This window comes from Dasypus novemcinctus, chromosome 4 (genome assembly GCF_030445035.2).
Source record: "Dasypus novemcinctus isolate mDasNov1 chromosome 4, mDasNov1.1.hap2, whole genome shotgun sequence".
Classification (NCBI taxonomy): Eukaryota; Metazoa; Chordata; class Mammalia; order Cingulata; family Dasypodidae; genus Dasypus; species Dasypus novemcinctus.
In genome coordinates, this window is record NC_080676.1 from 71,416,944 (window position 1) to 71,430,561 (window position 13,618).

Sequence of the window (13,618 nt, forward strand, 5' to 3'; positions counted from 1 at the left end):
TCCACGTGTGTGGCACCATTCCTGGGCAGGCTGCACTTTCTTTCGCGCTGGGTGGCTCTACTTGCGTGTGGGGCTCCCCTACATGGGGGACTCCCCTGCGTGGCAGGGCACTCCTTGCGCGCATCAGCACTGTGCATGGGCCAGCTCCACACGGGTCAAGAAGGCCCGGGGTTTGAACCGCGGACCTCCCATGTGGTAGATGGACACCCTAACCACTGGGCCAAGTCTTCCGCCCAGTTAGTTCTTAATGTATGTTTCTATCTAGGCCTACAGAACAATGCTTGAAACTTAGAATAACAGAGACTACTATTCCAGGTCCAACTCACTTGCAATCTTTTTTTTTCCCCCTAGGACTGCTTTTGAGATTTCTAGATTGGATTATATGGTGGGGATAGGGTGGAGAGGATTTGTATTTCAAAGTTAATACTAGACTACAGCATATTTCCTGAGATGGTTTCAAGGTAGAGTGGGTGCTCCCATAATTGTAGTCCTGACCTAGACTTCCCCTTCTCACCCTTTTTTACAAAAAATGATTTAGGGACTACAAAATGACAGCAGAGACTCAAATGGCAAAAATCCACAAACCTGTGTATGAGTTTAATATCTGAAATTTGACATTTGGATTAGGCTTTAGAGTGTTAAAAAAATCCATGTACCATTTCTGAATTCTGTGGATCTTGAATATTTTAAGTATATGCAGTCTTGCAAGTCAAGCTAAGGAATCTGCTCTTGTTCTTAAAGGTGGTAGTGGAGTCACTTGTGATAGGTAACTAAAGATCTTAAAGATTTTAAGGGCACATACAAGTTTGCTAAGTAATTAAGTCTTGCTAATTAATTAGCTCATATTTTCCAGTCTGACGTACCAGAAAGGTCTCCTTGGAATGGCTGGAGAAGGTAAGCACATTGTTTGCTTCTTCCTTGTTCCCCTAAAGCAGAGCTCTTTGTTTTGTGTGAACATCTAAGCTTGAAAATCTTTTTAAGTCAAGGAAAGTCTTTTTTCCGCATCTCCCAATTAGCCTGGCTCAGTGCCCTACAATTGAGTGCTTATTTTTCAATTGGATATCTCTTTTACAGAGGGATGAAAAGAAAATATATTCTATCTTTAAGTAACTGCTTATTATAAGTGGTACTTCAGAGACTAAATAAGTAGCCAAATAAGTACTATTCTTCCCATGTTGATGAGCTCTATTATTGGTAACACTTTCTTTTACCTAACCATTTTATCAGTACAGGGCATACTGCAAAAGTGCTTAAAAAATTCCCTCTGCTTAAAAATAATTCCCTCTGGTTAAATGGTGACCTAAGGTACAAAAGATTAGGCTGTACAATCCTTTTCCATTTCTAGTCAACACTCTGTCATCAAGCCAGAAAGAATTAAACAAAGGGAGACAATAAATTGGAGGCATTCCAATTCCAGTAATTCCTACTGGTGGAACTAGAATGCTGAACACTCACTTGGCAGACTTACTGAAAAAAATTTCAGGTTGGGTAGTTGAAATAAAATCATGACCAAACCCATGCCAAATCCACCCTCAACTTACCTATTCTCAGCATTACCTCCCCCAAACAATTCCTCAAATAAAAACTTGTATGACTCAGTCAAATTTAAAGTATAAAAACCAAAAGTAAAACAAAACAAAACACACTGCTAGGGCACTTAACCAAGGATTAGGGATGTGACCCACAGACTAGTTATTTGCTATCTGCTCTATTTTTCCAACGAGTAGCAGATATATTCTTTAAAAAAAAAAAAAAATTATTTTTTTAAGATTTACTTTTTATTTCTTTCCCTTTCCCCCACCAGCTGTCTGCTCTCTGTGTCCATTTGCTGTGTGTTCTTCTGTGACTGCTTCTATCCTCCTCATCAGCGGCACTGGGAATCTGTGTTTCTTTTTGTTGCGTTATCTTGCTGTGTCAGGTTTCCCTGTGTGCGGTGCCATTCTTTGGCAGGCTGCACTTGTCACGTGGGGCAGCTCTCCTTGCAGGGCGCACTCCTTGCGTGTGGGGCCCTCCTATGCGGAGAACACTCCTGCGTGGCATGGCACTCCTTGCGCGCATCAGCACTGCGCATGGGCCAGCTCCACACGGGTCAGGGAGGCCTGGGGTTTGAACCGTGTACCTCCCATGTGGTAGGCAGATGCCCTATCCATTGGACTGAGTACACTTCCCCAGATATCCTCTTATCAGCTATGTAAGAGTTGGGGATAGACATTTAAAAAAAATTGCTTAGGGACCAGCAAGTCTCAAAGAAACATAAATACTAAACCACAGCAGTTTATAACTAACAATATCAATCATACCCTCATCCATCCTGGATAAAGTTTCTTATATAAGTTACTAAAAATTAAAGTCGTATGTTTGACAAATTATATACAATCTATAAATACTGTACAGCTATTGGTACCATGCCTTTCCTCTTTTATTGGTGAACTATTCTTTTCCTCCTTTAGGAAGAAGTTCAACTGAAATGAAGTTCAATTTCATTATCATATAGAGACCCTAGCCTATTCCCCTACCCCTATTTGGGATATTACTTGAGGAAAAAGGGGATGTTGGTGGTTATGCTGGAATAACCTTGAAAAAAACGAGGTTAAGCAAAGTTAAACAGGGTTCTTCAAGCAAGATTTCTCAGACCCTTTAATAACATGATGTTCATTATTATAAATCTCCAAGGGTAAGGGATAAAGTATGCAGTATGTACAAAGCTTATCTGCTCAAGGAACCTTCTTTTGGAACATCATACAATGAGGACAGTTTTCATGGAACACACTGGGAAATGGTGGTTTAGGTACATGTTGGTTTTTATAAGCTAGCTTGATACTTAAATACTTTATAACACTGATTGTATGAAAAAATATCCTTAGAAATAAACTTGCAGAAACAGAGTCACTGAATATTTGTACTTTTGAGATGTTTCTCTACATGGCATATAAATCCCAAAAAAATCAAATTATGTTCAATCTTTCAGATTGAAAAAAACCAGAAACCCCAACTAAACATCTGAAAAATATTACTTCTGGAGTACACAATGTGTATTAATAACCCAAATAAAGTTTTTGTAAGGTGCAATTTCTAAAGTGAGAGAATTTTCAACATCTAAAAGAGCATGGATAAAAGACATGACATTTAGTTATCTGGATTTCAATCCTGCCATCTACCATGCATGAGACACTGAGACTGAGTAATATGGCCAAGTGCATTTTACTCACAAAGTGCTGATAATAACACTTACGTAGCATGACTGTTAGGAAAATTAGTTATAAGGGACCAAATGCTAGGCAAGAACAAATAATAGGCTCTCAATAAATGGTAACTATTGTTATCATTTCTACTACAACTAAACAAAGAAACTATTCTGCCACTATGTAGTCCAAGATATCTAGAACACTTACTGAAGGAACAAGGTCTGAGCAATAAGAATACAAAATCCACAAACAGGTAACTGTCATATTATCATATTTTATTACAATATGTTTAGTGTACTAAGTTAAAGGGAAAAAATATAAACAAAACTAAACTGTAGAGAATAACTGCATTTTGCTGCAATCTTCAATTTAAAGTTACTTTAACAATCATTTACATCACTAAGTGTCTCATTTTAAAGAGCCATCCCTGCTGAATTTCAGACTGAAAATGAATAAGCAGATAAGGTAACATCAAAACAGTTAAGCAGAGAAAGTGCTATTGATAAAGTTGAAAGCAAAATTTACCTCGGCTAGAAATGAACATTCACATTTAACTTTCTCCAAAGGAAAATCTAACTTTTCTGTACAGTTTAATACCAAGTCAACTAGGAAGTCATGACTTGATAAAAACATTTTTAAAACTCTATTTGACTAATTACCTACAATCATAGTGGGCATGCTATTTGGTATATCTCATTTCTTTAGGACAGCTATTTCTGTAACTGGAAATAAGAGTTTCCTTATGATTTAAACTTTAAAAAAAACAGTTTATAAAAAACTAACGTATCAGTGGTTAAGGTCATACCTTTTATCCACTGTGGTAGAGCAGCTATTTCTACAAATAAAGAGTATCTGTTTATTTTCTAAGAACTCAAACTGAGAAAACCAAAGACCAGAGGGATACGTAAGTACGTGAATATATATATGTGTGTGTGTGCACACATGTGTATAGGCTTAATCTCCACATCCTTCAAAAGAGGACTAAAACAGGTAAGATAAATTCAACATTCTAAATATAGAAAGCAGAAATAAGCATTGTTTTGTTTGTAAATCATAGTACTAGCTAATATATTTTAGTAAGAATACTGAACATGCAGTTCAGAGACACTATGGATCTCGATTTTTAAAAAAGGCATTAAAAATAATAAGCACAGTCTTCTAATAACAAAGAATTCTTCCACATTTTATTTTGACATACTGATATTTCCATAAACTCACAAGTGGAAGATAAGCTGCTTATAAAAGTCATTTCATATATACAATATACAGAAATTACTTAAAAAGTCTGTTCATAAAATGGATTATTTTGGTATTAACAAAAAATTAAAATACAAATAACTAACTAGAAATGAAAACACCACTAAACCAAAATACACAGGAACTGTACTTCATTTCAGGAAAAAATCCAAATAATTCTTACTGTGCTAGAAGAATAAAGTAGATTTGTCATAGTATACATTATTGTATTCCCATAAAGCAGGGACTATTTAAAATTTTCATATTTAAAAATGTTCAGGCTTAGTTCTGTCTGTGTACATTCAGGAACTATAATCATATCATTAGTTGCATACAATTCTTTCATCATGCAAAAAACTCCGTTATTTTCTACTCTATATAGGTCCAACAGTAAACTAATAGTTATTTAATTAGCTAACTATAAACCAGAGAGATGTACAAATACAGCAGTTAAACTGTATTTCCTGTCTATAGTACTACTGCTACTCAATCATTTTCTCCACATATTAAAGGAAATAATAGGCATTGATGGTCAAAATTAAGAATTTCATTGTTGCAGCAAATGATTCAATATGTGAGGGAAGGAAGGATTCCTAGTGCCTTGACAATCTTTATATTTTAGAAAGGCAAAGAATTGTGTACATAAGTGTGGAAAGGAATGGGAAACAAAGGAATATAGTTACATTTAGAATTACGTTAAAAAAAATAAAAAGATCTTAAATTTGCCCACTACTGTACCAAAAGCAAAACAAAAAAATCAGAGCAGAAGTTAGTACAAGTTTAACCTGATAATTTATTTGTGGGGAAAAAAAAGCCAGTTTTGATCAGAAAAAGCTCAATTCTTTACTTAAGCACAAAGAAACTGAACAGGAATTTTAAAGGTAGTAGGATAAGAAATTGTAACAGTAACTCTTAAAATAATATAATCCTATTTAATTAAACAAACAAATCAAGTTGAAGACAAGTGTTAATACTTTTTAGCCTGAATATTTATTAGCCTATATAAATGTTGTCCCAATGGGATTCTGATAAAAAAACCATAACTTTTTATAAGAGCTACCACTTCTAGAAGTGAAGAAAATAAATTAGCCCTCCCCCCCAAGATACTGTTTAACCTCTAAAGCATAAAAAGCTATATAATATCTTATACAAATTAACCAGTGTTCATATAAAAGTAATGCAGTTTTGGACTGATGACATTATGTGTATTTATGGTGAAGTGCTAGACACAAGAATACAGGTATGAATTAGACATTTTCAGTCTAATCAGTCTCTAAGTTTACCTTTTAATTCTTGGCAATATATTATAACTGCTATGCATTTCAGTATTTAAGTCATGAATTGTAGAGAACAAGAAGCAGTGTATTATAGTAACAGGGTTTGTATACGACAAACAATTGCCGAATTGAACAAATCTCTTCTATGAACTGGATGATTTGTTTTGCAGTTGATTACTTGTAGTAGACCCTGCAAAGATAAAAGAGAGAGTCAACATAATTTGTTGGGTCTTGCCCACCTTGGAACCAACTGAGCTAATGTCCCCTTCTATTGGCAAGGATGATAAATATAAAGATTAAAAGCACAAATAGAGAGCGGACGTAGCTCAAGTGGTTGAGTGCCTGCTTCCTATGTATGAGGTTCTGGGTTTGATCCTTGGTACCTCTACAAACAAACAAACAAACAAGCAAACAAACAAACTTAAAAAACAAAACTCTCTTTGGGAAATAGATGTACCTCAGTGGCTGAGTGCCTGCTTCCCATATATGAGGTCCTGGGTTCAATCCCTGGTACCTCCTAAACTACCCCCCCACACACACACAACACACACACACACACACACACACACACACAAAGGATTTTTCATGTAGGCTGATATAAAAGAATTTTTATACCCCTTTAAATATTTTAAATAAATCACAGGTAGAGAGTTCAGATTTTATTACAACTCAAATACACTAAATGATAAAAAAGACTCACATTATCTCAAAACTATGAATATTTCCTATGTCTAAATTTCCTGCCCTCCCCCTTTTAAAAAAAATAAAAACAGGAATAAAACATCGAACGCCAATGCTCAAAATGTCATGGGTTTTGCAGAATGGATGTGACTGAAGCGACTGAGTGCTTGCTTCCCACATGGGAAGTCCTGGGTATGGTCCCCAGTATCTCCTAAAAACAAAAACTAATGAAAAAACCAATTCAGGGGAGCCGATATAGCTCAGTAGTTAAGTATAGTCTTCCCACATAATGAGGTCCCAGGCTCATTCCCCACCCTAGTACCATTAAAAAAAAAAAAAAAGGGTAATGGGTTTTGTAGAACCTCATGATTTTAAAAGCTAGTAAGATCTTTAAGAGCCCCAAAGGGAGAGGAGTAAATAAGGAACTTACTTATCTAAGACTTAGGATGTAGTCTTTCCTAGCATTGTGGATTTTATGATGCTAAGCAAGATATATTCTAAGGTATATGGAGATACACCTTATCTCCACTGAAGAAAAATCAGGCACCAACATGAATATTAATCACCTATTATACTTAAAGTAAAATAAATGGAAAAATATATATATTTATTTACCAAATGTGTAAAATATAGTATCTTACAGAGATGGGCAAAAGGCCAGAATGTCAAAATCCATGTTTAAAAAAAAAAGGAAAAAGAAATCCCTTTAATCTCTGGTACAGTAAAGATGGTACAAATTTCCTGTAGCAAATGAAGTGGGCCTATGGCTTTGACCTTTCCTGGGAGTCTGAATAGAAACTGATGAAAAGTGATAACGCAAGAAAATGGAAAACCAAGACCCTAGGGTAATTAGGAGATAGGTCACTTAAAAATGGATAACAGATTTAGAAAGAGAAGAGAAAAGAAAGATATGTAACAACTACTAAAGAGATGAAATCTGTTAAACTTAAATATCAGCAAAACAGACTGTAGGTGCTTGCAATGGAAATGAAAATGCTGTAGGAAACCATGAATGGTTAAAGCGTAACATTAAAGAACAAAAAAATATTGTGATCCTGACATTATAATGGGACAGAGACTCATTATTAGGTTCTGTCACAGAATCACCTATTTTTTTACTATGCTCACTATATTTACTTCCTAAGACTTAACCATTGTGGGTACAACAAACAAAAAAATTTACACCTTCACTGAAAAATATTAGTTTGCAAGTACAAAGAGTGGGTAACATGTGTATTATTGGTGTAGAAGCATCACCTTCACTGGATATCAGTTTATTACCTGAAACACTCAAAAGAAAATATAGCTTAATATTAAGACAAAAATAATTGCTTAAAGTCCAGTAAACCACAAAAATATAGTCATGTAACAAATGGTCTTACAGATCAATTCTGGGCATTATTATTATTTTGAAATTGACCACAGGGGTTGACATCTTAGAAACTGTCAGCATAGTAAAAAAAGTGAATCTCAGCAAAATTTTCTGAGATCTTTCACAAATTTAAAGCAAAATAAAGCATAATAATTTTAGGCACAGAAGACCGTAGTGGCTCAGTGCTATTTTTCAAAACATCTAACCTTGATTTGATTCTTCCATATTCATGCATTCTCCATCTGCAGCCTCTAACATTTCTTCATCTTCATCTTCCTCATCATCATGTAGGTCTTTTGAAATTAATTGTCTAGCTAATTTAATATTCAGTCCTTCATTGTAGTGAAGCTTCCTTTTCATTTCAAACTGTCGCTTTTTTTCTACAAAATACAAGTAGGTTTAGGCAGTATTTAGTTTAAGAACTGGCAAACTACAGCCCAAGTTTGTTTTGTTAATAAAGTTTTAATAAAACACAGTCACATTCATTTGTTTTGATAATGTCTTTAAAGGATACTTTTATGCTTAGAGGCAGTGCTGGGTAGTTACAACTGTATGTAAAAATCTATAGTATTTATTCTGCTGGTTCTTTACAGAAAAGGTTGCTGACCCCTCCTTTAGGTTCAAGTACACCCCTATGTAAAAACAGGAATAAGAACCATCAGAAATAGGAAAAAGCAAGTTCTAATATCACATAAATACAATTATATATGAATACTGCAGACACCCATACACACATGTAAGCAGAGAAAATAAAAAATGATTGGGAAGCGGACTTGGCCCAGTGGTTAGGGCGGCCGTCTACCACATGGGAGGTCCGCGGTTCAAACCCTGGGCCTCCTTGACCTGTGTGGAGCCGGCCCATGCACAGTGCTGATGCGCGCAAGAAGTGCCGTGCCACACAGGGATGTCCCCTGCATAGGGGAGCCCCACTTGCAAGGAGTGCGCCCTGTAAGGAGAGCCACCCAGCGCAAAAGTGCAGCCTGCCCACGAATGGTGCCACGCACACGGAGAGCCGACAAAGCAAGATGACGCAACAAAAAGAAACACAGATTCCTATGTTGCTGACAACAACAGAAGCGGACAAAAGAACACGCAGCAAATAGACACAGAGAACAAACAACTGGGGTGGGGGGAACGAGAGAGAAATAAAGTAAATAAAAATCTTAAAAAAAACAAAACAAATGATTAATGACTGTTAATTCTGGGCCAAGGAAATATGTAATTTTAATTTTCTCAAGTTTTCCATTTTTAAAAGAAAAATCCCTTTAAAAAACTCTTATTATCCATTAAGAAACTGGCATGATTTCAAACATAGCTGGTTAAAACCAATCTCACTCCCGGAGTAATTTTAAGAAAAGCCTGTTGCAAAGGAATGGTGAGGTGATTCTGGATTATTTCACTTATAGTCTGCACCACAAAAACACAGTCTAGAAAGACACGTGACTCTCTTTTCTCCCAGAAAAATAGCTAGAGGACAGGCAGAAATGGTCTGGAAAAAAATCTTCTAGGGTTTAGGACACCAGGGGAAGGCTGGACAATGCCCAGAAGAGAGAGGAAAAGAATGACAAAATTGTGAGTTAAAAGCAGCAGCTGCAACTGCCTGCATCTTCCCCCATACCCTATAAACACTTTTGAATTCTCAGGCCTCAGGGCCAGCAGCTACAGACAAAGAGGACCCTAGGGATCCAACTTCCCAGGAAGGGGACAGGCACATAGCCTTGGCCGACAACTTTTAAAAAAAAAACCAAATCAATTTTACTGATACATATTAATAAAGCATACAATTCACCAAAAGTGTACCGTCAATGGTATTTGGTATAATCACATAGTTGTGCATTCATCACTTCAATCATTACCAGAGCATTTCCATTATTTAAATAATAGTAGTAAACAAAAAACCAAATAAACAAGAAAATTCTTTACCTCTTAATCTCTGTTTCCCCTGCTGAACATAGCTGCTATTTCTGGTTATTCTGGCACAATTATTTATTTACTTATTAAACAGTTTTATTCAGATATATTCATATATCATATGATCTATCCAAAGTGTATAATCAATGGCTTTTAGTATAATCAAATGTCGTGCTTTAAAAATTTTGATTCAGTTTTTTTTTTTTAAGATTTATTTTATTTATTTCTCTCCACCCCCCCCCCCCACCAGTTGTCTGTTCTGTGTCCCTTTGCTGCGTGCTGTCCGCTTCTGTTGTTGTCAGCGGCACGGGAATCTGTGTCTCTTTTTTGTTACTTCATCTTGCTGCGTGAGCTTTTCATGTGTGCGGCGCCATTCCTGGGAGGGCTGAAATTTCTTTCACGCTGGGCAGCTCTCCTTACGGGGCGCACTCCTTGCGCGTGGGGCTCCCCTGTGCAGGCGATACCCGTGTGGCACGGCGCTCCTTGCGCGCATCAGCACTGCGCATGGGCCAGCTCCACATGGGTCAAGGAGGCCCGGGGTTTGAACCTTGGACCTCCCATGTGGTAGGCAGATGCCCTATCTATTGGGCCTAGTCTGCTTTCCCCTTTTCCACTCTTAAAAGAGACCTGGTTTAGAAATAAAGTATGTGGACAAATAGTAAACATTCTGCCATGTATATAAGCAGAAGCATCATTTTAAAAGAGTTAAAAAGTATTGACTTATAACTTAATGTCTTATTCTCAAATATTTAATTTCCCCTTTATATTTTCAATATTTCTATGGCATAATATGCCTACATCATTGTGCATTTGTTCCTTTATTTTTTCAATATAAACCAGTGTTTTTCAAACTTCATATCATGACTCTTTAGTGGGTCATTTTTATAGAAAGCTGCAAATCTAATTGGTCTCAATCTTCTCTCAGTTTATACTCACATTATATACTTGTGTTGTTCCACCACACCAAACTTTTGTGGTGGAACAACATAATACAAAGATTACAAGGAGATTTAGGTTTTAGGCCCAGCTCTAATGACAAAATAGCCATGTAAACTTAACAAAAGAATTATCCTTTTTATTCCTTCTTTTTCTCTTCTGCATAATACTATAATGAGGAACTTGCTGATTAGGTTATTAAGAGTTAATATGTACTAAACACTTGCCACATACCAGGATCAGTGACTAAGTTCTTTAAATGTCTTATCACATTTAATATTCACCAACAACTGTGAAGTAAATATTCTTGCAGTTTCCAGTTTAGAGATTAGGAAACTGAGACTCAGAGAAATTTAGCAAATCAGCTAACTGGCATATCTGGAGCACAAATTCAAATCTGTCTGGCATGAGAGCCATTAATCTTAAGTTATAAGACAATTTTTTCATTCAGAAGTGCCAGGTCAATTTTACAACTTCCAAATACACCAATGATGCATTCATAAAATAATCTGAGTACCTGCTGTTGTCAGGTACTGCTCTTATGGAGATATCTGCTCTCATTCTAATGGAGAAAACCAATAATTTAACAACAACAACAAAAATAGGGTAAAGGGATAGTGAATAACCAAAGGAGAGGTATTTCAGATAGGAAGGAAGTTAGTAATTGAGCTGAGAACTGCTGCTATCCTTTATAAAGCTAGAACTCACTTTGACAAAAATAGTAAAAAATGAAACTTAAGATTTTCTCAAATGGATGTACTTTAAATAGGTGGAAAAAGTTTCAACACTTAAATGATTTCATACAACATCTAGTTATAACTGTCTAGGTACATGTGAATGAGCTTATTTTGTAAACTATTTTCTAAGAATTTCTATGGACAATAAACAAGGATTTTCAGAGATACAATTTGTTTAAAGCAACAAACAACTATACAGTTGTATACAGTAACTACCAGTGGGAACTGAATTTGAACTTTTAACTAGTCACACAGCAACCCCTGCCGGCTGACTCCTGGAACTACAACCTGAGGAAACATGATAACATGCTCCCTTAATGAAAATTGACAAATTAAAAAGCTTTAGGCTAATAATAATAAATGCCTTGTTCTCGAGAGTTCACACTTTTAGAGAGTAATGAGGAAACAAGTTCTAGAAACTATTTTTATTTGAAACCCCTTTCAAAGGCCTTTGAGGTATATTTTAGGACAATAAGTAAGTCACAGACAGTAGAAGAGATATTTAGCAAGTTGAGCATATGCTGTATGTAAAATTTTTCTCTTTTACAACAATTAAGCTCAGACCATGATAGTTTTGGTAAATATGCTATAATATGAAGATGACAGAAAAAGAGAGCCAATTATACCTTTATAGCTACACATGACAAAAGATCCTGACAGTTAACTAGAAAAATTAGGAATCTTAAAGAGTCCTAAAATGTCTGAAATTCTTTATAGCACAGGCAGTCCCCACATTTCAAGGCTACAAACAGACTACTGCTCTATTTTCTTCTCTTTTTTTAGGTGTGTGTGTGTGTGTGTTTTGCATCTTTTTTTCTATACATACTTTTGGTTTTTCCTTTTAAAAACAGTTGAAAACCAAACTATACAAACACTCTAAAATCTTAAGATTATACATTCACATGGTTCAAAAAACAAAATCAAAAACAACATGGTGAAATAATCTTCCTACCCCAGGTAACCATTCTATTTGTAAAAAACAAACTTAAGTAGGTAGCAGGGCCTTAACTGTGTATGTGCTGTTTAGGCTATGAGAGTCTCTTCCATTCTTATCAAGGAGATGGTTGTCTTTCTCTCCTTTCCAATGATACTCCTACTCTTTTCATTCTATGTAACCTAATAAAGATCTTCATTCTATGTCTGACCATCTTAATTCATCTACTGAATTTCAGCACAATCCTAACAAAACAGTAAAAGAACAAGCAATTGGAAAATTAGTTCTTACAGCAATCCACTTGAAGACCATCCAAATACTCAAAGACTATAAAAATATTGTTCCCATTCTCCTACCCTCCACCTCCAAAAAATGAAAACTATTGGTGTATCTTCCAAATGATGGATTTATTTTAGCAAAAATTATTAGCATAATGGGGAAAGCATGAAAAGAAGTAAACTACCTTGTTCTTCAGGTGAGAGGTCACTATCCTCATCTCCACTGCTGTCTTGTTCCTGAATCCGATACTTTGGTTCCGAGCCTTCCGCAGCAGCTAATCTATATAACAATCATTTACACAGAAATCAATACTATGATATTCTTATATTATTAAACTATCTCATCCAACTTCTGAGTTTCACTAAAACATCTAAAGAACATTAATATGCTACCTATATAACCTGATGAGGAAAATAAAAAGAGTGAGGATAGGTGTAGAAACCATCAGGTAACCAGAAGAGTGGAATGGGTGCTAGAAATCAATGAACAGCAAAAAAAAGGACATTTTTTTTTTATCAATTTATTTATTTTTGCCTTTCTCACGTCCATAGTTAACACTAAGGACGCAGGATATTAAAAAAACAACAACACAGGCAATTTATACACTTCAGTATCTCAGGAAGTACTCTAAACTTCCTCCCACCTGCACACCTTGGTTTTAATCCAGAAATAACACTTCATAGTTGGTATGAAAAATCCAAATGAACTTAGCACATGATTTCTATTTATACTTGTACAAGTAAAGCAAAGTAAAATGCCTTTAAGTGTGTACAATTAAAAACAGTGGGAAGCAGACTTGGACCAACGGATAGGGTGTCCGCCTACCACATGGGAGGTCTGCGGTTCAAACCCTGGGCCTCCTTGACTGGTGTGGAGCTGGCCCATGCGCAGCTGATGCGCACAAGGAATGCCCTGCCACGCAGGGGAGCCCCACGCGCAAGGAGTGCGTCCCATAAGGAGAGCTGCCCAGCGCAAAAGAAAGTGCAGTCTGCCCAAGAATGGCACTGCACACACAGAGAGCTGACACAACAAGATGATGCAACAAAAAGAAACACAGATTCCTGGTGCCA

The 13,618-nt window shown here is 36.1% G+C and overlaps 1 protein-coding gene and 1 pseudogene across 3 annotated transcripts in view; both read right to left on the reverse strand.

The window, feature by feature from the left end:
* Positions 1–3,439: 3,439 nt before the first annotated feature.
* The window catches only part of PPP1R2 (protein phosphatase 1 regulatory inhibitor subunit 2), a 30,332-nt gene continuing 20,153 nt past the window's right edge, over positions 3,440–13,618 (reverse strand). For all 3 annotated transcript variants that reach the window (XM_071214697.1, XM_071214698.1, XM_071214699.1), the window contains exons 5-7: positions 12,733–12,827; positions 7,958–8,131; positions 3,440–5,888 (exon numbers count right to left, since the gene is read on the reverse strand). In XM_071214697.1, coding sequence (XP_071070798.1) covers positions 5,842–5,888; positions 7,958–8,131; positions 12,733–12,827 — 316 coding nt within the window. In that variant the 3' untranslated portion in view covers positions 3,440–5,841. The remainder of the gene's footprint in view (positions 5,889–7,957; positions 8,132–12,732; positions 12,828–13,618) is intronic.
* LOC111765939 (U6atac minor spliceosomal RNA) lies at positions 12,309–12,426 on the reverse strand (annotated as a pseudogene).